Here is a 26,351-nt window from a genome sequence, read left to right on the forward strand (position 1 = left end):
TATTTTTATTTTTATTGTTTGACTAAATAATACTTCGTACTATATGTACTATTGTCTGTGACTGTGCTGTGTTATTTAAAAATAAAATAAAAATCGAAATGTTAAATGATGAAAATGGTGAGCAGTAGTATTTGTGTTTCACATTACAGAATTCAATGATGATGATGGTGAGTTTGTTTTAGCTATATATATTTTCTGTCGTCTTCGCCACTTTCAAATACCATAGTTTCTGGATTTGGGTTATTCCCATTTTCTCAAATGCTTTCAAAAAACCATGTTTTTTTTTTTTTTTTTTTTCTGTTTCAAATTCATATATTCGGATCTCGCGTTTTTCATTGCTCAAATACTACTACTAGTCGTTGAAAAACATTTGAATTAGGTTTACTTACTCTATTCCAAAACACTCACCACTAAATTAAGCTATCAACTTGGATTTGAGTTTATCTACTATCATAAGTACTTGCAAGACTATTTAGAGAACTTATGGAAACAACTTATGACATGTTCATAAGCTATTTTAAGCTTATTTCCACTAGCTCTCTAGGATAGTTTATGAAAACAACTTAGAGCTTACTATATGAAAACAATTTGACTTTATTTTATCTTTTGTTATAGAAATAGCTTATACATAAGCGCTTATTGTATAAGTGCTTAATCAAACTTTTCATCCAAAAACGGCCTAGGTTACTCGTGTGTTCATTGTACAATGCCTTATTGTGCTATAGTAGTCCCAAATGAGAGGTTTGAAGAAAACCCTATATATGGCTACTTCCTCCATTTTATGTTGCAACTTGCAAAAAAGTATAAAATTAGGGCTAATGATAGTTCACCAAGCTCAACACATTAGATCTCGTATCAAATTAAGCCTCGTTAATTAGCTTTCATTCTTTCTTTACCCAACAGGTGGTGTTTGAGCCTCTATGAAGCACTGACACAAACACATTATGCATAGATTGGACATGACATTCACACGCCGGCACACACACACACACTAGTAATAGTTCAAGAAAATAGAAGTGATTAAATGTAACTACACTTGTCTGCAGAAACCTCTTTTTTTTTCTTTTCATTTTATAATGAAATTTATGCATTTTCTTTGTCTACAGAAACCTCTATATTTAGCTCAAGGTTTAATGAAAATGAAGAAGTGGTATGGAGGCTTGTTGATCATAGCTTTAGGTATGATGTTGTTTCTACTGTATAATCTTAAAGGATTTCAGCCACAAAAGCATTTGACAAAACAAACTGCATACGATTTTTTCAATAGCCATTCACCACCAAATGATTCTATTAAAGGAAGCAACGATGTTGCAGTAGTAACCTCTTCCGATGAAGAACAGAAAATTGTACCAAAACCAACAAAAAGGCCACATTTGGTACATGTCGCAGGGCTTGATGATCTGTATGACACAAAAAATGTATCCGAAGGAGTGATGAATGTTGTACTTGTTTGGGCACATTTACGTTTGCTGCTTTCGAGGTCAGATGCTTTGCCTGAAATAGCTCAAGGAGTTAAAGAGGCTTCTGCAGCATGGAAAGAGTTGAAGTCCACTGTTGAAAGTGAGAAAGCATCTAAGATTAGTAAGATAGACAGCCCAGAAAATCTAAGCTGTCCTTTCTCTGTGATGATACTTAGCAAGACGATAGCAGATAGTGGAATCACTCTGGATCTCCCTTGTGGTTTGGTTGTAGATTCTTCTATTACACTGATTGGCATCCCTAATGGACAAAACAGTAGCTTTCAGATTGGCCTAGCTGGACAGGAGCTAGAAGAGGAACCAAATCCTCCAATTATCTTGCATTATAATGTGAGTCTTCCTGGAGAAAACATGACAGAGGAACCGTATATTGTTCAAAATACATGGACTAATGATTTTGGGTGGGGGAAAGAGGAAAGGTGTCCTGCTCGTAGTTCTGCTAACATCCGCAAAGGTAAATTTAGCATGACTATCATATATCCACGTCTTTCATCAATTCATTATATGTGATGATCATGATAGAACTTTAAGTGTTCAATTTGTCTGCATGCAAATCTAATGGACAAAATCCAACTAGAAATATGTTATTTTTATGTAGAAGATATAAAATTAGTAATTTATAATTATAACCGAACTTGGATAATGTCTTGTTTAAATACCATTTCATTCCATAATAAGCTGTAACTAGTAACTACAGTAGCTGCACCTCAGGTTATGCTTAAGCTGCCAAGTTTGCAGGATTCCTGTCATATAATAATTAATCACAATAATTTATTTCATTTGTGTTATCGTGTTTCTTTTTTATTCTTGAGTGCAGTTTTTTATGAGGGAGGCTTTTAGTGAATTCTAAATTGTCTAAATCTATGATGTAGTTGATGAGCTTGTTCTCTGCAATGTACAAGCTGTCAGAAATAACAACGACGAGAATGAAAATGTCGGTCAACCTACTAGTGATATACCTTCTAATATTTCCTCAGAAAGTGCACATAGAACTGCTAATTTCCCTTTTTCTGAGGGTAATCCTTTCACTGCCACATTGTGGGTTGGTTCAGAGGGATTTCATATGACTGTGAATGGAAGGCATGAAACATCTTTTGCATATAGGGAGGTATGGTATAGGAAAAGAGAAATACTGCTAAAAACAAAACAAGAATAATTTGGAATGGTTGTTCCAACTTTGTACATTTTTTGTATGATGCAGAAGCTTGAACCATGGTTAGTCAGCAAAATTAAAGTAGCAGGCAGTTTAAGTCTATTATCCATTCTTGCTAAAGGTTTACCCGTCACCGAAGATAATGATATAGTTGTAGATGTTGAGAACCTGAAAGCTCCTTCTATCCCTAGGAAAAGGCTTGTTTTGTTGATCGGAGTATTCTCTACCGGTAATAACTTTGAGCGCCGAATGGCGCTGAGGAGGTCTTGGATGCAGTATGAGGCTGTACGTTCTGGTGAAGTTGCTGTCAGATTTTTTATCGGGCTTGTAAGTGATACATTTCAGACTTGTTAAAGTGAATCTGTAAATTAGAATAATTGTTATTCCAGTTATACACAATTTTGGCAATTATAAATTTGAAACCTCTAATCATGCTTTCTTAGTTATCTTTGCTTGTCTTTGGTTAAAAGAAAATAGATTAAGATGTCTGATTTATGAATGAAAAGGGTGAGGTGTAATTTCTATACTTACCAATTCACGTGATTCTTTTGATAATGATTTGTGAATTTCAGTCTAACAGTCTTAAGTCTTAACCATGAATGATTTGATTCAGCATTATAACATAGTTTTCTTCCTTTTATTTTATTTTCTTCTCTTGTTAAAAATTGTCCTGTGACATTTTATTGCATCTGATTGCAGCATAAGAACAATAGAGTTAATTTGGAGTTATGGAGAGAAGCTCAAGCATATGGAGATATCCAGTTAATGCCTTTTGTTGATTATTATAGTTTGATTTCTTTGAAGACAATTGCAATCTGCATTATGGGGGTACGTTGATTACGATTATTTCCAGCTAAAAAGCCACCATTGCATTATCTTATAAGTGCTTATGGTACAACAATTTTGTTTTATTTATTCTATTGAAAATTTGGCGGAATGCTGGGTTCTATCTTTTTCTCGCGCTCTCTTTGCGCCATTACTTTTTAAGATTTATTTAACAAGTCTTTCTTAAACTAAAAAATTGCAGACAAAAATCATCCCTTCTAAATACATAATGAAAACAGATGATGATGCTTTTGTAAGGATTGATGAAGTTCTTTCCACCCTGAAAGGGAAGCCGTCTGAAGGCCTCTTGTACGGTCTAATATCTTCTAAATCATCTCCCGATAGGGATAAGGACAGCAAGTGGTACATCAGTGATGCGGTATTATTAACCCCTATATAATGCTATTGATAAGTTAAATTAGTAGCATCCCCTAAATTTTTCTACTTTTCTATTAATCATTATCATATTGTTATTTTAGGAATGGCCACATGATACATACCCACCATGGGCACATGGCCCTGGCTATGTCATCTCTCGCGACATAGCAAAATTTGTTGTCTCTGGTCACCAGGAAAGAACACTCCAGGTAAGAATTCCTCCTTTTCCATCACGAAGCTTTTGTAATAATCTTTTTGGATATTTCAAGCAGTGTTGTCAACTGCTATGTGGCTTCTGCTATTTGTATGCAACGCTATTTGCTATTTCACATAGTAGATTTTTGGCTTCCACTATTTTCCACAATCCGCTATTGATAACACTGATTTCAAGAATATGTCTTAAGGGTTTTATTGTATTAAAAGTGTGAACCGTCGCAACATCCTTTTGCTAGTAACCACTTATGTAAAATGAGTTAGATCTTAAATGGACTTAAACAAAGTATTATCTTAAATGTATATTTGTAAAAAGCTAAATAGCCATCATTGTGTTATTCTCATCTATTCATCTTGCTATATATTTCTTTGTACCTTCCTTTAACTGCTCAATTTTTTTTCTCCATAGTTCTTTAAATTAGAAGATGTTGCCATGGGCATATGGATTGAACAGTTTAAGAATAGTGGTAAAGAAGTGCACTATGAGAATGATGAGAGGTTTTTCAATGCTGGATGTGACTCAAATTATGTACTTGCACATTATCAAAGCCCGCGGATGGTGCTATGCCTGTGGGAGAAACTGCAGAAAGAACACAAGCCAGAATGCTGTGAATAGATATCAAAGTTTTTTTATCTTATAATTAATAACTCTATTGATTCTGAAATGTTTAAGTTATATATGTTTGTCATCACTAATCAGATCTTTGTATCCTACTGTTCATTGATTTATTTATTAATTAATTCTAACCATTTCAGTAAAAAGAATTAGTTTCACACTCAAAACTATTCTGAATTCCAGTTTGACTTCCCATGACACAGCATATTTGATGTTTCATCCTTCATGAACATTTATGCTTCCATCAGTACTTGAGACATTTTATTTTTTGTATGGAAATTTAGTATAAATAATACAAAAAACTGTTTTGCTTGCTTGTAAGTTTACTATAATACGGTGGAACAAAAAAAAATAAAAAATTACTATAATACTAAGTTACTTCCTCGGTCGCAAAATATAAGTAAAATCTAGTCAATAAAAATTCATATATTTGGTGTAAAATTTAGACCAGATACATTAACTTTTGTTGACTTATTTAATGTAAAAGTTAGAAATATAGCAATTTGTCCCCATGAGCTTAGCTCAATTGGTTGGGACATCAGCATTTTATATGCAGGAGCCAGGGTTCGAACCCTGGACACTCCACTTATCCATCTTTAAAGATGGAATTTCAAGCCACTAGGCTACCTGACCAAAAAAAAAAAAAAAAAAAGAAATATAGCAATTTTTTTTAATATAGTATGCATTAATAGAGTATTACAATTTACTAATATGGTGTTGGGAGAGTTGATAGCATGACTCTTCTAAAAAAAAACATCATATTTTATTCATGGAGTCGTTCATTTAAGGAGACAGCTAAACCCAGGAAAAGAAAGATGAATGTTTCGAATTAGTCTCATAATAGGTTCAAATTACCTGAGCCTTGAAGATAGCTGGAGGCATCCTAATTACTATAGATTAGAAAGAAGAAGGAAAAAAAATGTTATCGTTAAAGTTGAGCCGATGGTTGCAAACCCTAGGATCTTGTGATTTTCTTTTTATTGGATTATTATGATGATTTTTTTATCAAAAAATAAAGTCTGTTTTACAAGTATTCAATAGAACTAATATTTATATCTTTTTCTTTTTATGTCATATTTAGCAGCTAGTTCAACCAGGAGTTTACCATATACATACACTTCATGCAACACCAATTTTTCCAAGCAGAGACTTAAGAACCCTTGGTTAGTTGACATTAACTGTTGCACTGTTGCAGAATATATATATATATATATATATATATATATATATATATATATATATATATATATATATATATATATATATAAGATGTATGTCTCTCCACATAATAGAAGGGTATGCGGTGGAAGATATGAAAACAAGCAGATCCACATGTTTAGTAGTTTAAAAGGTGACTCGTGTTGTGGCCAAATCATGTGGTCTATATCTGATTAAACAATATATTAATGATTAAAAAACACTAATACTATAGTAAAACATTAGGACAAGATAGATAGGGGTTCAGTTTTGGATTTAAGAATTTGAATGGAATTCGTAGTGTAATCACCTACTCTTAATATACAGTAGTAATTTACAATTAGTGGCCAGAATTAATTTAATTAATAAGGTACAAAACCAATTGAAAGGTCCAATTAACAAATGCCTTGTACGCAAACAGATCATGACTAAGCGTGCCACTAAAGGAAAGGTTCCTAATAATATAAGATTCAAATCCAAGTTATGGTTAAACTTATGTGGATGTTTCATATTGCATTCTTTTTTTTTTTACAGCGACGAGATAATGAAGTTATCATAAATTCACAACATAAGTGAGAATTGAAGTTCGAACTCTATCATGACGTTCAGCTTAATAATTTTGATATTATTTTGTCAATTAAACTATAACTTGTGGACCACATTGCTCCTTTTTTCAATAGTAACAAAAGAAAAGAAATAAAGTGAGAAAAACATATCAACAATAAATTATGGTAAGGATATTTGGCCTCTTAAGTAAGTAATTAGAGAAAAAAGAATATGTCAGTCAATATCAATCATGTTTTTCGCCACACCACCCTACTAATTTCCACTTTCTTAATATGATGTGGAAGAATGCATCATTCTTATTGGTGGTCAGTGTAAAATTAATTTACACTGACGATGCGTAGTCTTTAAACTCAACTAATTAGGAGTCAGATTCTTAATTCCTTCCAATGTTTGAGAAAATTTGATTGAAAGAGAATTCACTTTTATGTCCCGTAAATTTTCAAAATTAATCATCATTATAGTAGAAACTTCGTACCTATATTATAGTATAAAAAAAGTAAAAAAATATCGTTTGGTTATTTTTGTTTTTAATTAGAAAATATTGTGGAAAAATAGGAACAATATCATTATTTTTTTTAAGTGCTAATTATTTATTTGAAAAATGCTAATCAGTGATTCAAAGTACTGGATAAGGAAGTCGAAAATAGAAAAATTGTGTTAAAAGATATATATTCAATATTAATTTTCTTTACCCTTATTTATTTATTATAAAGACGAGAAAAAAAATTAATTTTGTACTATTGAAATTTCCATGGTTCAATATACATCCGTGTGCTATAATATGCTACAAATATTTTCTGTGTTCATTTTAGAAAAAAGTAAATACAAATTTCTTTGTTCAAGGTGTTGGACATTTTATTGAATAAATTATACTACAGCTAATTTTTAAAATTAAAGATCATAGTCAAAATCACATTTTAGATAAGGAAAGACGATAAGGATGTGATCAAATACTACCCAAAAATGCTACTACAAGTTTAACACGTAACCAAGCTACAACCCACAAGACATTAACAAGGACAAAGTTATTCCATATCATTAGAAATCATAATCAACAGTATTTACCCCAAAAAGACAAATAAATCATAATCAACAATACGAGAGAACATAATAAAAAAAATACATTGCGACTGTACATAAAGTTTGCCACACCTTTGCTTGACGTGGAACAATCATATTGGTTTGTGTGGTCTGGATAAAAAAATATTGGAAAATGTTATTTAGACACAATATTTTAACAAAAATACAACAAAACTACATTTTTTATTTTTTTTAATACTTATTGCATACCTCGATATTCGTGATGTAAGTGGAGAAAGTACGATGTCGTATTTTTGTCCAACTATTTTGTGTTTACATAGCACATCTCAAAAACATTCAACACTTTATGGTAGTAACATAAACGATGCTCTTGTGTTCTTTTTCTCCATGCAGGAGTACTATTATTTGCTTACTTATTTAATTATCAATGAAACCAGTAACAATCTTGAATTTTTTAGAAATTCAATTTATAATTATTGCTTACAAAAAAATTGGTACTACATCGTCCTTAAATATAAGATTCATTTGAAAATTTATGGATAGTAAAAAGGAGAATGTTAAAGAGTGTCCTGGAACGGAACAATGGTTAAAGAAGCAAAAATAGTAATATAATATTGAAAATATATTGCATTTAATTTCTTGGAATTTTTTTTAAAAAAACTTTTCTATTCAAAATTTTGTTTTTATTTCTACGGTCTTACTAACGAGTGCCTCCGGGACACTCTTTAAGCACTCAATTTAAAGAAATTTTTTATTCAAAAAATTAAACAGTACAACTTCCAATGCGTTGACTTTATACATTTTCTTAAAAAATATCTTGAAAGCACTTGTTAACATTTGCCAAAAATAAAATTCAAGAAAATCTCATAAATGCCAATGTTTCTTTTACTTGATTTTCAAATATATATAGTTCAATATTTTGTAAAAATCTAGTGTGTTTTGCTAAACTTGATCATATTGTTACTTTTTCAATGGTCTTTTTTTTTGTCTAGTTTAATAACTAAACTTACACAATATAAATATAAATGTAAAGATGTGAATTGTGAGGAATCTAAAATTCAAACTATAACCTCCACAATAATACTCTTGAGTCAGTTTGGATTAGCTTATTTTTGAGATTATGCAAACAACTTATGCAATATAAATTAAGTTTTATGTTATTTTATAAGTTAACACTAGTGAAAATTGTATTTTTATAAGCTATTTTATCATAAACTACCTTGACAAACTTATAAAATACATTAAAATTGCATAAGCTGTTAGCACAAGCTCAAAAATAAGCTAATCCAAACGGTCCCTTAATAACTAGCAATTGAAATACTCTTGGATGATCTTTTTCAACAATTTTTTTTTTGTTTTCACCACCAATATACGATTTATTGGACCGCATAATTTAATTCGAACAGTTTTAACTTCAAGTGATTTCAATTCCCTCCCAATTATAATTCGGGAGATTGAACCATGGTTCTTCCTATCAAATCTAGAGTGATCACTATTAAACCAATGAAAGAGTTTTTCACATGGTGTAGTTAACTTAGCCGCAAAGACAAACACAAAAATGAAATAAAAAAATGCACTACTATTAGTAAATCTGTTGGCGATTTTAATTAACCACTAGTAATTAATTAATTTTAATTAAGTTTGATGATAGTGAAAACAAACAAGTTCGAAACAAAAGTTGAATAGAAGATTCACGAACTACTTGGCTGGCCCACAGAAAGAAGCGTGTCGATTCCCCATTCTCGTCCTCTCGTTTCACAAACACCACTTACACATTTAAAGGGTATTATTGCCTTTTCAATCAACACGTAACTAACTTTTGTACACAAACAAACCCACCGTGTGTGTGTGTCCAACACAAGCACCTTCTTTGCTTTGCTTTAAGTACAAACACATTTCACCCACAAACCCTAATTTCTTACTCTTTCTTCTTCAATTCAATTTTCAATTTTCCCCCAAATTCAAATTTCAACAATTCAATTTCATCACAATTTTCAAATCCTAGCTTGCGGAAACAAATTGTAAAACGGCGTTTCAATTTCAATATGGTAGCAGAAGCCGAAATTCTATGTCAACAAACCATTTCTATGTTGGATGTAAAGTATCATCTTTGCATTGCAAAAGAACACAACGTTAAGGTTGAGAATTCACCTACCTCTCCACAACCTTCTCTTCCAATCTTTGCCCATGTAAGGATTTTTTCTTATTCTATTATCTTTTTCAATTCAATTCAATCCCTCTGTTTTTCCATTTTTTCACCTATTAGTTTGTATTTCAATTCAATTTCATATCATGTTTGTTTTATTTTGTTAAAGAATTGGTTTTTACGTTACCCTTTTAGGTTATTAGTTGAAGCTTATAACCTTAAATTGGTGGGTTTTATTGGGTGATTAATTATGTGTAATCAGTTTGGATTTAGCTGTAAATTTGGCCTAGTTTATTTTCATTTCTGAATCAGGATCTATGTTTTTTGTTTGTTTGATAATATTGTGGGGAAGATCTAATATACTCATGTGATGTTTTCTGAGATTGTTGAACCTGAATTTTGGAATTAAAATTTGAACTTGAATTTGGAGCTAGAATTTGGAATTTGAAACCTCAATTTTGTTTGTTTAACTTATGTTTTATTCATTTATTGCCTTCAACTGTTCAACTAATGATCCCTGTTGAAATAGCTTGCTACAATTCTATAAAATTTGTTATTTCAACCTTTTTCTAAGTGGATGGCTTTAGTGTTATGCTGACTGTATGTTTTTGTGTATTATTAGGCTGTGAGTTGCTCCGAGATCATTAAAGATTCCATGTTGGAGACCCCGGCGAAGATGTTTATCCCAAATGTATGTTCTGGTAGCTATGCCGATATTGGTCCACGGGGATCTATGGATGATGAACACATTCAGATAGATGATCTAGCTTGTCACCTTGGATTTGTGTTCAAGTACGCGATACCAAGTGCGTTTTATGCAGTTTTTGATGGGCATGGTGGGTCTGAAGCGGCTTCTTTTGTTAAGAGGAATGCTATGAAGTTATTTTTTGAAGATGCTGATATGCTACAATCATATGATACTGATGGGTGTTTTTTCGAGAAGCTGGAGGACTCTCATAGGAGAGCTTTTGTACAGGCAGATCTTGCGTTGGCACATGAACAAAGTGTTAGTAGTTCATGTGGGACTACAGCAATTACTGCCCTTGTACTTGGAAGACATTTGCTTGTTGCTAATGCCGGTGACTGTCGAGCAGTTCTTTGCAGGAGAGGTGCAGCTGTTGAGATGTCTCAAGATCACAAACCAAGTTATTTACCTGAACGAAGGAGAGTGGAGGAGATAGGCGGCTACATTGATGATGGGTATCTTAACGGTTATCTCTCGGTAACTCGTTCCCTCGGGGATTGGGACTTAAAATTTCCACTCGGTGCTGCATCTCCTCTTATTGCTGAGCCAGATGTTCAACTGGTTACATTGACAGAAGAGGATGAGTTCTTGATCATTGCGTGTGATGGGATTTGGGATGTAATGTCTAGCCAAGTTGCAGTTAGTCTTGTTCGCCGTGGATTAAGAAGGCACAACGACCCACATCAAAGTGCCAGAGATCTAGTCAAGGAAGCACTGCGCCTGAATACATCCGATAATCTCACTGTGATAGTTATATGTTTGTCACCTGTTGAAAACTTTGCTGAATCGTGTCCACCTCAAAGGCGAAGATTCAAAGCTTGCAGTATTTCTGAAGAGGCTCGTAATAGATTGAAGAGCTTGATAGAGGGAAATTGACTGTAAATGCAATTCTTGTGATTCATAAATGTTATAATTAAAAGATTAATCTGTTTTTAAGGCTGTTTTAGAGATATAGAATAGAAAAGCAGTCAACAGTTTTGTAGGGATAGAAGGGTAGTAAATTTGGTGAGGGTTAGAGAAGGTTTAGATATATTTAATTGGAGGGGTGTTTTTGGGTTATGTTGGTATTTGTAGAGACAGTTGTAGCTAAATTTTGGCGGAGTAGATTAAATCCCTCACCATTGTGGTTTTGATTTCATATTGTTGAATCTGTAAATATAAATGATCTGTGTCCTGTTTGCATAAACACAACTTCATTCAATGCTTATATAGCTTAATAAGTGTGTTTATGTACATATAACTTGTCTTTATAACAAAAGATAAAGTAAAGTCTAATTTTGTTGTCATATAAGTTAAGGTATAAGCTGTTTGTATAAGCTAATCATTAGATTTGTTAGGCAATTCTTCTGGTGGCATGTTGCATTGGATGGTTGAGTGCAAACTTGATTTTTTACTTGTTTGAACTTAGAATCTTTGTTATTGTTCTCATGTTCTTTCAAGGGTTCATGGATATGCTTGGCCCTCTTATCTTTGTAGGGCATGGAACAATTGGCATCATAAAAGCCTAATCACTTATCGAGTGTGAGAAGCACTGCATTCAGTTAAAGATTTTCCACTAGTTTGTCTTTTGGAATGGAGCCAATGAGTTGCTAATGTCCAACCAAATATCGAGGCCTTGGTAAGATGTGTAAGGCCGTTATTTCTTTATCTTAGAAATTGTAAACGAATGACTCAAAATTGCTTCCAATCTACAACTCCAAGTATCAAATGATGGCAGTGTACAGTTTGAGATATAATAAAATCTACATTGATATACTAATGCATTTTGGTCAAGTGGCTAAGAGCTTAATTCAAGTAGTGTGTGTGAGTGAAGGAAAAAAGTGTGTGGGGGAGTTTTGCTCTATTATGAGTCTATTCCTCTAAACTCAAATTAAACCAAGAGTCTAAAACAAAACATATATAACCAAAAAATTATCTTAATTAGTTGTTTGGAAAAGACAAATTGTTACTACTTTGTTTTAAAATTGTCTCTCATGAACCATTTTTAGACAAATCAAAACATAATACTATACTCATTTATTAATACCATGCATTACAAATGATTTGTTTCAATGATACACACTCGAGTGATTAGTACTTAGTGTTGATGAGATTGATTTAATTTCTCCCTGTTGAATCTCCATACCCAATTTAGTACTGTTTGAACTATAGCTGGCAAAAGAGAGGTGAACATTCTCATTTGTAATAATCTTGTTTAATTTTAATCAAAAATTATACGTTGTAAGTACTAAGTATATTTTGTGTCCCTCCAATCAAATTATCAGTACGTTATTTCGTCCAAAAAGCACAACCAAGTAGAGAATAAAATAAGATAAATAAACATTATCATAACAAAAACATGAACGGTCCAAGTCCAAGCTTCAAAGCAAAGGCTGAATTTGTTGGCGAGGAGGAATAGAAAATAAATATAAAAGTGTTATATTAACAAAAAGTTGACCAGTAATAGTTAGTTGGTTCAGTGATGATTGACACTGAATTTGGTAGGGATGATCACAGTTCGATCCCCTGCAATTGCGATCGGAAGGGGACTGATATCACTTGATGTCAAAATTGACCCTGAACAAAATTAGATGGTCAAGTGGGCCGGATACCGATGACAAAAATCAAAATATTAAAATAAAAGTTGACTCATATCTCGGAAAGACATCAATTTCTTTTTATAAACTTTTTGGTGAGTAAACTTGTAGTAAATTTTAAATAGTAAATTTTAAATTGAAAAATTAATTTATATTTTACATTTTAAAAAAGTTTATTAGACAAGTTTTATGACAAGACATTAGTTAGCAATTTTCTTTTCTATTATAAATAAATAAAAAAATAACAATCCCCAATAACGGAGAGCCACAAAGGCATGATCCAAGGGCTGTGACTAAATATCAAAGTAATCAATGACATAAAATCAGACATTAAAATTAATTACAATTATTTATAAATATTAAAGAAAAAGGGCATTGGTTTTAAATATTTATTCAGTGTTAGGTCTGAGAGAAAAAGAAAAATAGTGTTGTTGCGTTTGGTTTTGTGAAGTGACCGAATCAGAATCAAAATCAAAATCAAAGATGGCTATGGCGAACTTGGCTCGTAGAAAGGGTTCCTCTCTTCTTTCATCGGAAACTCTCCGATACACTTTTTCTCTAAGGTCCAGAGGTTTCGCTTCCGGATCTGATGAAAACGACGTCGTTATCATCGGTGGTGGTCCCGGCGGTTATGTCGCCGCCATTAAAGCCGCTCAGCTTGGTTTCAAAACTACTTGTATTGAAAAGCGTGGCGCTCTCGGTGGTACTTGTCTCAACGTTGGATGTATCCCTTCAAAGGTCCATTGTTTGTTCTGTTTTATGATTTCGATTCACTTTTCGATACTACTTCGTTTTGATTCTATGTCATTTTGTTTTTGAAAGAGTTAATTATTAATTAGATGTGGATTATGCATAATTAATTATATAGTTTTTGTTGTTGTGAATTGCATATACTGATTTCCTTTGTGTCGTGTGTGTTTTAAAATTGATGTGCTCGCATGTTTAAGATTCTGGCTCTTATAAAGCAAGCAACTCATTTTAGAGAGTAAAGTCAGTATCATAACAATTCATGGGTTTGTTGAAATGGCAACCATTGATTAACTAATTTTTGAGGAGCCACATTCGATGTTAAATGATACGGCCTTTCCAAAGAGTTGGTGTTTGACGTAACACAATGCTTTGTTTGATCCGTATAGTCACCCCACCTAGAGGAATAAGGTTTCATTAATGTTGTTGTTGTTGTTGTTGTTGTTGTTGTTGTTGTTGTTGTGCTTCCAAGTAGTATATATAGTTTGAAAAGGCTTGTAGGTATCATATATATTCTCTATCCCTTGTACTCATTTGTGGCGCCTTTATATTTCAGGCGCTGTTGCATTCTTCCCACATGTACCATGAGGCTAAACATTCATTTGCCAACCATGGGGTCAAAGTTTCAAATGTGGAGATTGACTTGGATGCCATGATGGCGCAAAAAAATAAAGCTGTTTCTAATCTTACCAAGGGTATTGAAGGCCTATTCAAGAAAAACAAGGTAACCTATGTCAAAGGATACGGAAAATTTATTTCGCCATCTGAAGTCTCTGTAGACACCATTGAAGGTGAAAACACTGTTGTGAAGGGAAAGCATATCATTATTGCCACTGGTTCTGATGTCAAATCTCTACCTGGTGTCACTATTGATGAAAAGAAGATTGTATCATCCACAGGGGCTCTCGCATTGACTGAAATCCCCAAGAAGCTTGTGGTTATTGGGGCAGGTTACATTGGGCTAGAGATGGGCTCAGTATGGGGCCGAATTGGCTCTGAGGTAACTGTTGTTGAGTTTGCATCAGAGATTGTTCCTACCATGGATGCAGAAATCCGGAAGCAGTTTCAACGTTCTCTTGAAAAGCAAGGCATGAAATTCAAGCTGAAGACCAAGGTGGTTGGAGTCGATACTTCTGGGGATGGTGTAAAGCTAACTGTTGAACCATCAGCTGGTGGTGAACAGACCATAATTGAAGCAGATGTTGTCCTTGTATCTGCTGGTAGAACTCCATTCACTTCTGGACTTAATTTAGACAAGATAGGAGTTGAAACCGACAAGATAGGTCGGATTTTGGTAAATGAAAGATTTGCCACAAATGTCTCCGGTGTCTATGCAATTGGTGATGTAATTCCCGGTCCAATGTTGGCACACAAGGCAGAAGAAGATGGAGTTGCTTGTGTTGAGTACTTGGCTGGTAAGGTTGGTCATGTGGACTATGACAAAGTACCAGGTGTTGTCTATACAAATCCCGAGGTTGCATCTGTAGGGAAGACAGAGGAGCAGGTTAAGGAAACTGGAGTTGAATACCGTGTTGGGAAGTTCCCTTTCATGGCCAATAGCAGGGCGAAGGCAATCGATAATGCTGAAGGACTGGTCAAGATAATTGCTGAAAAGGAGACAGACAAGATATTGGGAGTGCATATTATGGCACCCAATGCAGGAGAACTCATTCATGAAGCAGCCATAGCATTGCAGTATGATGCATCAAGTGAAGACATAGCACGTGTGTGCCATGCACATCCAACAATGAGTGAGGCTGTTAAAGAAGCCGCAATGGCCACTTATGACAAGCCCATTCACATTTGAGGAGCTGGTTGCTTCTTTATTCTCTTGTTTTCATTTTTGTCCAAGGATTTTACCTTGACTTGGAGAAGATACTTTGTGTGTTAAATTTAGATTCAGGTTTTCATATACAAATTAGCCCTTTATTTACATCTCTATGCATATGCATAATAAGAGGAATTATTGTGTTGTTTTTTTATCGTTGCTGAATAATATTTTCTCTCCTTATATCAGGAGCACAATCTTGTAATTTTGACTGTTGGGTGAAATCAACTCAATCCCATGCTTCTGACCACCACTTTGAGTGATCCGTATAATTTATTTTCATCGACTCATTTTTCTTCACTTAGCATCAGTTATCAGCGAGTCTCGAACCAATACATTTAGTATTTCACTGAAGAATCAATTTCTGTGAGAGAACCATTTCTACTTTGATGAGATAATTGTTCCTGCAGGAATGAACACAAGGGGTCTTTACTGACTAGGTCAATCTCCCTATTCATAGAGTTGATAGATGTCCATGATTTGTGAATCTCGAAAACTCTTATGAGATTAGGAGTCATGTGACATGCGTAGTTTATTACAAGCTACGCTTAGACTTCCCGCAAGCTTATTTCTGGAATAATTATTAAAAAATACACCTTCAAAATGAACCTTTGAAGAATCTACATGTCGTAGCAAGATTCCAAGCGCATGTTTGGTATCACCGTGTAACTTCTATAAAATTACAACAACTTACTGTAATTTTGACAACTCGATCATAATGTCCTAACATGCACTAAACGTGAATTTCAGTGCCCTTGCTTTATATTTGGAGAAATAAAAAGTCACACTGTATGTCCTTCCAACTCCAACTCTATAGTGTGTAGCTTTAAGGAATTGCAGGGTATAAACATCAGGATGTGAAAAGTGACTGTCGTAAATCAAAACACCTTAATTAATCTATATTAGACAGAAATGTAAGTAATTCACAACATCCAATGAGTTCATTGTCACTGAAGAAAAGATCTTTGTTCTGAACGAAAGTAATGTGGCCAATGATGTGGTAGCCAACGTAGAGCGAGCGGTAGTCGCCGAAAGGTGACATGGAGAACTGATTGATGTGGTGATTTGAATGGGAAAAGCGAAAGTTGTGTGTGTGTGTGTGTGTGTGTTGAGTAGAGGTACGACATTCTGAGCATTACATGATACTTCGAAGAATATATGTCAAGGGTGGTGGTACTGGTAGCTGCCGTGAATTCATGACATTCTGAGCATTACATGATACTTCGAAGAATATATGTCAAGGGTGGTGGTACTGGTAGCTGCCGTGAATTCATTTAGTTACTTTCTACACACTGAATTCATTTAATTAAAACTATCCATACACACACCACTTAAAAATCTGGGATAGCAAAAGTAGATGATTAGTATATTCATTGATCTCTTCTGGCTTAAAACCAGACATTAAATCAAGCTTTTTTTTGCAAGAAAATTGTTTCTAGTTATTACTAGATAACAATTCAACTGTGTTCCAAAAACAACTATAGAGGAATTCAAAAAATAGAATAGGAAACTGGACAAACAATTATTCATGTAAACAGTACTTTAAGGAGTTGTGAATGACTTGTTCTTTGAGGCTCTCTTCATGGAATTAACCAAATTACCAAAATGTCAGTCTAAAATTTACACCTGTGAATATTAGTCACATGTTTTCCTCATCCACATCAAGTACCACATCATTTGAAAGCAATCTAAATCTTGAACTTCAAAATCATCATCACCCACTAATGTGATCAAACATCTTTTTCATATTGAGAGGTGAAGACATTTCGAGCAACAGCTGATAATCAACTCAAGACAAAATCATAAATAATTCACGAAGGTGGCAACTCCATGCTTGAACTTCCTTCAAGTCATAGGATCCTCTTGCATATCTGGTCGCTTCCTGGATTGCAAAGCCAGTCGTGCATCTCTCTCTCGCTCAAATTCACGGTAATCTGTTCGCTGCAAGAAGGAAACCTTATCCAAATACTGGTTTGAACTTTTCTTGTAAGCATCAAGCTCATTTTCCAGTCCCTTGTTTTCTTCCTTAAATTCTCCCCAGTCCTTTTTGGTCTTATCAAGTACACTGAGCTTTGATTTCTTCTTGATTTGTTCAAGGACAGCATCCACAGCAGAAGGTGCAGGGGCTTTGGCTCGTTCCATTGCCTCCTTTGAATCAGAATCTACGAGCTTTTTATATTCAATTTCTTGACCAGCAAAGTCTCGAACCTCAGTAATCTGATAAAGGAAACAAAAATGAACAAACAGTTACACTCAAAGGCAATGTGGGTGGGGCCTGTGAATAATGGTCAGTCATCAATCAAGTTCTAATTCAAACCATTTCAATTTTTCAAATGGAAAATTGCTCATTGTATGGTATGCTCAAATTAGTTGGGTTAAACAACAATCAACCATAGTAAATAAAATATTGGCTTTGTAGCTCTGACGCTTCTTATTGAAGGTGTGTCCGGTGTCCAACATTGGCACATGTGATTGATTATATTCAATTACATCATTTTCTCAAATTATTGCCGATGTCGACAAGTTAGTGTCTATCTGGTGTTTATTTCTATGTCAGTGCTTCATAGAAATATTGGAACAACAACAAACAAGCTATGCCAGTCCTATCCTATGTCACATTCTTCTTCGATATAATTGCACATCTCTTCCTATTGAATTTAAAAAGCAAAAAGATAGGGAAAAAAAACCCTTCAATTCAGTCTCTATTTTTTATATATTATCATCTCCCTTGAATTATTGCACAAACTTTTTCCCACTTCAGCTAGATTAGCACCTGACTAAGAAATAGGAGCATTGGATATCAATTTACTTACCACAAGTTTCCCCCTGCTTGACGCAGAAGCGGCAGCATCATCTTTGACTGCTGCAAGAGCAGCAGCAGCAAGCTTCTTGCCTTCATCACTTGCACTGTTTTCTGACACACCAGATCCATTCTGAGGAGCACATTGCCCAGGAGATTCGGTTGCCTTTGGTGCCAACCCCAAATAAGACATCCAATTCTACATTCAAAGTTATTGAGTTGAAGGAAATTAAACTCAAGCTAAATAATTGTTAAAAACAGCAATGGCTATACAAAAATAAAAACAAAACACCGGCAAAGTATTACAGAAGATCTCTTCTTCGGAGTGCTTTTTGCAGGAGATTTAGGCTTGCTTTTAAAACCGTTAATCACTTTACTAGATACTCCTTTATTCATCTGTTCCCACATAGCATCAACTTGAGCTTTTACTTCTAGATAAACAACGAGCATACGAGTAACTTCATTAGCAACAATAACCATAAATCTCAAAAATAAACATAGTTCCAACAGAAGAAAAATAGCATTCTTAACACAGAACAAAACCAAAAGTACCAAAAACTCACCAGTAACATCCTGTTTTACTTCCAGGTTTGCCCCTGGAACAGATTCTTTCACAGATTGTGCAGAGTTTCCATTGAATGTATCTGAAACAAGTAACCTAAATTGTAATCCAAAGCAACCCCATCTTATATTCACACAAAAATGTTTTTTTTGGAATAATCTATATGATAAAACCATTATTTTACAAAGAAATAAAAACAAAAACAAAACACCAGCTAGAAGAAAAGCAACAGCAACAATGAAACCAAACATTATAATAATTTAAATTAAAAAAAAAAAAGAGTAAAAGATGTGGAACATTGTTGTGATTTAGGGTTTGTGTTTAAAATGTATCGAATTTCACTGTAACAACTCGGAAAAAGAAATCGAAAAAAAGGGCGCGAGGTTTTACCGGCGGAGGTCATGACTCCGGCTGCGTTGACGATGGCGGAAGAACGCAACTGACAACACAAAGCCTTCTCTTCTCCTTCCTTCCTTCTTTCTTTACAAAATCACCCCTTTTACTATGCCTATGGATATGTTTGGTATATAATTAGATATAAGCTAATTTTTAGCTTAAAAACCGAAAAATTATTTGACCGAACTTTTTTTTAGAGCTTATGCAAACGGTTTATTCAATTTTTATATATTAGTATAAGTTTGTCAAAGTAGTTTATGATAAAACAACTTATAAAATTACAATTTTCACTGATATGAACTTATAAAATAGCATAAAACCTAATTTATATTGCATAAGCTGTTTGCATAAGCTCTAAAAAAACAGGGCCAAGCGAACCCAAAGTTTTAGTAAATTTAAGTATATGATCAAATATAACCTTGATTTTTTTTTTAAGTTTAAATAAGTTTTTTGTCCTTACAAATGTTTCAAATTTTATTTTTAGTTCCTATAAATTAATTTTATTAATTTTTTGTTTTCAAATATTTTCCGTCACAACTGTTGGTCTTACTTTTAATCAAACATTTATGAATTTTTACATTTTTTTAATGATTTTTAGTATTTGTGTTTATAATATTATTTTAGGAATGAATTTAAATTTTTTAACATAAAACGAATTATTTATGTATTTTTATGAACAAAAAACTTCATATTTAATTGGTTAAAAAAAAATAAACTTTTGCAAGAAATATTCATATAATACTCTCTCCGTTTCAAATTACTTGTCGTTATAGAAAAAAAAATATTTGTTTCAAATTACTTGTCGTTTTGACAATTTAAGGTTATATTTTATCTATTATACCCTCATATAAATTCCAAATATTTAGGAGTAGTTGTTGAAACCATAAAAGATTTAATATATATTTGAAAAACTAAAGTTTTTTTTTTAACTGTTTTTTGGACATAAATTTCAGATCAAAAAATTTTAACTTCTAAAGAAAATCTCAAATCTTAGCTCAGAGCAAAAATACAAAAATTAGCTCATGAAGAAGAATGGATGAAGATGAAGAAAGATGAGGAAAAAAAAAATTAGTTTGTGATGGCTTACTATTAGATTTTGTGGACATGCAAGATCCAGTTTTTTTTTTCACAAAAAGACCAAATAGTTAAAATAAAAAAATAGTAAGGTCTATGGTGTACTAACTACAATGTTGGTCAACCTTATATATTTAGTTAGAAATGAACGGAGGGATTAAGGGACCTAATAGGAATGAAATATAATTAATGGACTAAAATGAAACAAACAATTTAGTTAAGGGATCCGAAGAATAATTTTTTTATTTTTTTTTATAATTAGTTTTAGACTATGTTGCCCGGGTGCGGGTACGGTACGGCACCGATACCGGTACGGGGTACGTCATTTTTATAAAAACTAAGGTACGAGTACGTCCCTATAATTTTTTTAAAAAATATAATTATATATATCAAATAATATAGGTTTTAGATCTCATCACTTCTAAAAGGTTTTGTAATAGTTTTTGTTATTTGTCTTTTTCTTCTAATTTTGGTGTTTTAGTATTTTAGATCTCACTCTTAAGTGGTCTTCTTTTATTTTGTTACCCCCGCTCACAAAATAAATATATAATACTTTTTTTTTTGAAAACTTGGTATCCGAACTTAAGACCGACTGATTCAAGGGGACCAATCCCACCGCACACTTGTGGGACTTCATTTAAAGCCAGAGTTTTTCGCTCTGTATGGACTTAGCCCACCGAAATTGGCACCAGAGGGGTGGAACTTGAGACCTTGAGAGGAGCATAATATAAGTTGTTTTATTACTCCCATGGATTTTTTTATCTATGGTTATTTTCAAAATATATAATTATACCAATTAGTTCTCGAATCTCCACTAGCATACCCATATGATTCATGAATATTGCAGGTTTATTGGAAATTGGAAATCAGATCCAAATAAAACTAGTGGTCAAGTTGTCAAAATCTAGTTCTCGAATTTCGTAGAGTTTATCTCATATTAAAATAAACATAGATAATATATTTTAACTTATTTAACTTTGAAAGTAATATAAAATTAATAATTTTATTTTTTAATTTAGAAATTTAAGTGGTATGAATAATAATAATTAAGGAAAATATGACAAAATTAATATATTATTAATTTTAAATAGTATTAGATAATTCACACTTAATTAACTATATCTCATTCTCATTAGGTAATATGATTATTGTCATGAATTTTAATAACAAATAACCCAACAACTATATCCCATCAATATATCTTGTAAAGAAATAATATCTTTCACATTTTTTCCACATATTAAATATGACTCACTCTTTGAATCATGCATCTCATGTGAAATTGAATATTATATATGATTGAAATACCAAGGGATTGTATATTTTAAACCCTATTATTTTATTTTATTTTCACAAAACCCATATTATATTATATATCTTCTATTTTTAACAATATTTATGCATCTTTTATTTATCAAATTAGTTATTATATTTAAATGTCCATAAATTTAGCTCAACTGACAAAATGTAGAAATTGCCAGGTCGGACGTTATTTAGTCTATCTACCAAAAAAATCTTATTATATTTAAATAATCATATAAAATTTTGAAATATTATATTATTTTATTAAAATATAACTACTTACTATTTGTTTTGTTTCCACTTGTTTTCAAATTCTTTTTGTATTGTTTTATTTTGCTTTTCTTTATTTCGCACATGTGCATCAAGATAATAGACATTATTGAGAACACACGAATACTAAAAATTACTCCCTCCGTTTCAAATTATTTAACATTTTAGAAGAAAATAAAATAAGAAATTAAGAAAGTGTATTTTTACTTTTATAAAAAAAAGAGTGTATTTTTGCACCTTATTTTCCTATTATACCCTTATTTTAATTCACCAATATTTTTTTTTTGCACATACTTTCTCTTTCCAATAAATTTAATATGTTATGTATCGATTTTTTTTTAAACAAATTATACAAAGAAAAAAAAAAAGATACAATAAAAAGATTTAAAATAAGGAGGGTATAATAGACAAAATATAACATAAATTATCAAAAAGACAAGTAGTTTGAAAAAAAATTAAATTTTCTAAAAAGTCATATAATTTGAAACGGAGGGACTATTATTTGTCTAACTCTTAATGTATTTGTTCCCTTTTATAAAGCAAAATTCTCTTATTAGATCATTGAATAATTGTTGTATTTGGTCTATAAAACAAATTGGGTTTTAAAGAATTTATTCAATCAAATTAACAATAACAATTAAAAGAAACATCCTTTTCAATAAATAAATAAATAAATAAATGCAACAAAGATTAAGAAAAATCAAGATTAAAAGAAACCAAATATCAAATGTTTCAAAACGTTACCCGGTTCAGCATTTGAAGAAATTTGGTCTTTCCAGAATTTCTTCTCACTAAAACAAAGATACTTAACCCTCCCATCCATTTCGGGACTGTAAATCTATCCCAACCAACAACATGGAATTTCCGCTTCTGTTCCGTGTCTCCCCAAATAAACTGGCACTGAATCCTTTGTATCTCATCTAGACAAGATTTTGGAATCTTAGTAGACATCATAGGATATATGGGGTCTGCTTCTATTACACTCTTCGCTAAAGTCAGCCTCCCTGAAGGGGGTTCAACTAATTGATTTAGCTGAAGGGAGAGTTGTATTACTGTTAGAAGGAGGTTACAATTTGAAATCAATTTCAATATCGATGCGTGCATGTTTGGAGGTTTTACTTGGAGATGAGCCCCATCTCGTGGGATCATCGGATGCTCGTCCTCTTCCACTTACATGGACAGTCATCCGAGCGGTAAGGAGAACAGAATTTGAAATATATTTCAATCGTTGGTTATGCATAAAATAGTTTGTACTAACATTCCAAACTTATGTAGGTTCGACGGAAACTTAGTCCATATTGGTCAGCATTTAAAGATAAGGAAGATGATGTGACGATCAAGGGTGATGTTTCTCAGGATAGTGCTATATTGAAGCTGGGGCAGAGCCTCTCACACTGTCGCGCTATTAATTTATACCTTAGTTAATTTTCACTCTCGTGCAAAATCTTTAATTTAATTATTAAAAACTGAACAGAAAACTAGATTAAAAAAAAACGTAAGTCACAGATTAATTACCAAATCCAGATTAGCTTCCTAGTTCACATTCCAGTTAAATAGATTTAGCTGCGCATGATTTTATTTGACAAGATACTGATTAAATAATTATTAGTTAAACGAAACATTTAAACAGAGTAATCATAAATTAAACAGAGTATATCAATAAACGGTACGAGTATCAAACTGGAATACAATAAAATTAAACTTGAATCCGTAATTATATTAAAGCATAAATCTGAATATTGAAACTGAATAAAAGTACTGTATTAAAACTTACAAATACTAGTGAAACTAGTACAGGTACACAAGAACGAAGGAAATCAAAGACAAACTGATTGAAACTGGAACTGGAAGTGTAAGCAGCAACACCACACCTAGACAAACTGATTGAAACTAGAACTGGAAGTGTAAGCAGCAACACCACACCTTTTTGCTACGTAAACTAAAACACTTAACAACTAAATTTTAAACTGAATTTTTCTCTTAAGTCTGCGTAGAAAAGGTAAGAAAAACACTGACTAGTGTTCTCTATTTATAGTCTTTATGAGATAAAAATATCTCCTTCGAATTCGTTGTTCCGTTATAAGAAACGTGCATATCGTAGTTACTTCCACCGAAATCTGAGGAGCACCGAAATCTGAGGAGCAGTTGAGGATAAAGCGGTGTGAAACGTGCCCGTGAAAATAGGAAACAAACACTACGTGGCGAGTGCCATAAAGCACATGGTGGGCGCCATGTGTACAAAGCCTGTGGCGGGTGCCACAAGGCATATGGCCGGCGCCATGGCTTGTTGTGTGGCGAGTGCCACAAGCATGCCCAACGCCATGTGTTTGTTTGCACCACATGTGCATAGCACATGCCTTGTGCATGTGGGCTTGGCTTGTTCGTCCAATTTCTTTTGGGCCTCTCTTCCATCTGATCCAATGTCTTTTTGATCCACTTTGACATTAAATTTGTGACCCCTTTTTTTATTTCGAGAAGTTCCGGAAATACCTGTAATACATAATAAAAAATGATAATAATACTACTAAAATGCAAAGAAAATAATAAAATATTAAACTAATATTATAAAATAAATACTATATTTTTCAGTGTTATCATGTGGGCATGTTGATTAAGGAGATTAAAGCCAATAACTCAGATGTATCAGAGATGAAGTTTCTACTCAAGGAGATCCTTGAGTTAATGAAGAAGCATCTAGTCAGGGAAATGTAGCACATGTCTTAGTATATATTGAGATAGTATATATAGAGTATATTGACCAGTTTTAAGTCACTCATTTGACAACCTAAAGTTGATTGAATTTGTAAAGTTTGTCCAACTAAATTGTGATGTTTGATAATCAACTGGAGACTTATATGTTTGTTTAACGTATATACAATGTGAAATTTCTAATTCACATTTGATACATACACATACATTTGCATCGTCGTTGACACTACATCAACGTGATGTGCCTTCTAACCGCCATTTTCAGAAGGAAAAAATTTCGATACGAAGGGGCCAATCACCTTTAGTTGAACAATTTCGTGATGGATCATAGATCAAACTGAACGAAAAACAACAACTCGAAAATAATTTGACACACACTTTAACCAAAAACTTGAACATACCAACTATACGAGTCTGATCAATTATATGTTGATTAACATCTCTTTTATTCATGTAGAATTTCTAACTCACATTTTACACATCAACACTTGATTGCAACAATTGAGTACTTATAATTAATAACTAGTATAACATTAAATTTATAAATGAATAATTGTACATATGGGCCGTCACACACTCAAATAAATATTTAAAAGCTTATTATTAAATTGAAGGTGTCTGTAGTCACAAGATTGTGATTGTACTGTAGTTAAGTATGAACGAACTGTTCAATCAAAATCACACAGCTTATATTTTAAATTTAAATTTTAAACAATTATAATTTGAGTTTAAAATTTGAACTTATAAGAACAAAAGGGGTGCTTAATGCATACAACCAAATTTCATTATCCAAATCCTTTGTTATTATTTGAAATTGAAACCAGTCAAGAGCGTGCATTAGTTTGGGACAATAATTAAGAGTTAATTAAGACATCACATCAAATGACATCCTCTTAAAATAAATGCATCCATCAAGTAAGTAAACGATAAGCTATGAATACAATGGATTTAGTTCATTTTTCTTTCGTTTGAATTATTTTCTTCGCTTTTTCTCTTTTTTTTTTGTTATGATTCAGTATTATTGCACTCTTTTCTACGGTTCTACACCTTTTATTACCTAACATAAGTATATTACTTCATAAGAGGGTAAAAAATACACGTTTTGCAGCCTTGATTCAAAAGAGGTCAAAGATGGGTTAGTTATCAAAGATGGATTAGATTCTGTTGTTGTTGTTGTTGTTATTCGCCCTCCCGGTCACCATGCGGAGCACGCTAAAGCAAAAGGATTTTGCCTCCTTGATAATGTTGCAATTGCAATTACCTTTTTATTTTTGGAAGAAAAAGATATGAAGAAGATTTCGATCGTGGACTGGGATGTGCACCATGGAAATGACACACAAAAAAAGTTCTTCAACGATTCTCGGGTTTTACTTGAAGAGAAACCACATCTTGTGGGATCATTGGATGCTTGTCCCCTTCCACTTACATGGAGTGTGATCCAAGCTGTAATGAGAATAAAATTTGGAATATATTGCCTTGGTTAATGCTGAAAATGGTTTGCACTAACAGTCCCAAATTATGCAGATTCGACAGAAACTTAGTTCGTATTGGTCGGCACTTAAAGAAGCTGAGTAGAATGATGTGAAGATCAACGAGGGTGATGATGTTACTGTGGATAGTACTATATTGCAGTTGGGGAGGGGTCACTTGAAAGATGTGACCTTATTGATAAAGGAGGTTATTGCCACTCACTCAGATGTAACAGAGATAAAATTTCTCCTCTAGGAA

General features: G+C 32.8%; 4 protein-coding genes across 6 annotated transcripts; 3 read left to right on the forward strand and 1 right to left on the reverse strand.

The window, feature by feature from the left end:
- The first annotated feature begins 1 nt into the window (after position 1).
- Positions 2 to 4,788, forward strand: LOC123907226 (hydroxyproline O-galactosyltransferase GALT3). 2 transcript variants are annotated; one of them, XM_045957407.1, is made up of 8 exons: positions 2 to 167; positions 1,107 to 1,932; positions 2,351 to 2,586; positions 2,680 to 2,958; positions 3,331 to 3,459; positions 3,659 to 3,835; positions 3,936 to 4,043; positions 4,457 to 4,788. In XM_045957407.1, the coding sequence occupies exons 1-8, from the start codon at positions 156 to 158 to the stop codon at positions 4,661 to 4,663; spliced, it is 1,974 nt and encodes a 657-aa protein (XP_045813363.1). In that variant the 5' UTR covers positions 2 to 155; the 3' UTR covers positions 4,664 to 4,788. The 2 variants fall into 2 exon arrangements, with proteins under 2 accessions (XP_045813363.1, XP_045813362.1); XM_045957406.1 differs by having other exon boundaries at positions 71 to 171; positions 1,105 to 1,932.
- A 4,486-nt stretch (positions 4,789 to 9,274) lies between these two features.
- On the forward strand, positions 9,275 to 11,533 carry LOC123907228 (probable protein phosphatase 2C 13). Its single transcript, XM_045957408.1, has 2 exons — positions 9,275 to 9,657; positions 10,237 to 11,533. The coding sequence occupies exons 1-2, from the start codon at positions 9,514 to 9,516 to the stop codon at positions 11,233 to 11,235; spliced, it is 1,143 nt and encodes a 380-aa protein (XP_045813364.1). The 5' UTR covers positions 9,275 to 9,513; the 3' UTR covers positions 11,236 to 11,533.
- Positions 11,534 to 13,265: 1,732 nt separating this feature from the next.
- Positions 13,266 to 15,760, forward strand: LOC123907229 (dihydrolipoyl dehydrogenase, mitochondrial). Its single transcript, XM_045957409.1, has 2 exons — positions 13,266 to 13,673; positions 14,239 to 15,760. The coding sequence occupies exons 1-2, from the start codon at positions 13,419 to 13,421 to the stop codon at positions 15,487 to 15,489; spliced, it is 1,506 nt and encodes a 501-aa protein (XP_045813365.1). The 5' UTR covers positions 13,266 to 13,418; the 3' UTR covers positions 15,490 to 15,760.
- A 1,261-nt stretch (positions 15,761 to 17,021) lies between these two features.
- LOC123907230 (craniofacial development protein 1) lies at positions 17,022 to 19,398 on the reverse strand. Of its 2 annotated transcripts, XM_045957411.1 has the most exons (5): positions 19,263 to 19,398; positions 18,874 to 18,954; positions 18,617 to 18,741; positions 18,324 to 18,509; positions 17,022 to 17,727 (listed from the first exon to the last, which is right to left on the reverse strand). In XM_045957411.1, exons 1-5 carry the CDS (start codon positions 19,273 to 19,275, stop codon positions 17,356 to 17,358), a joined length of 777 nt encoding a protein of 258 aa, XP_045813367.1. In that variant the 5' UTR covers positions 19,276 to 19,398; the 3' UTR covers positions 17,022 to 17,355. The 2 variants fall into 2 exon arrangements, with proteins under 2 accessions (XP_045813367.1, XP_045813366.1); XM_045957410.1 differs by having other exon boundaries at positions 18,617 to 18,954.
- Between the last annotated feature and the right edge of the window lie 6,953 nt (positions 19,399 to 26,351).

This window comes from Trifolium pratense, linkage group LG2, assembly GCF_020283565.1.
Source record: "Trifolium pratense cultivar HEN17-A07 linkage group LG2, ARS_RC_1.1, whole genome shotgun sequence".
In the NCBI taxonomy this organism is placed as follows: Eukaryota; Viridiplantae; Streptophyta; class Magnoliopsida; order Fabales; family Fabaceae; genus Trifolium; species Trifolium pratense.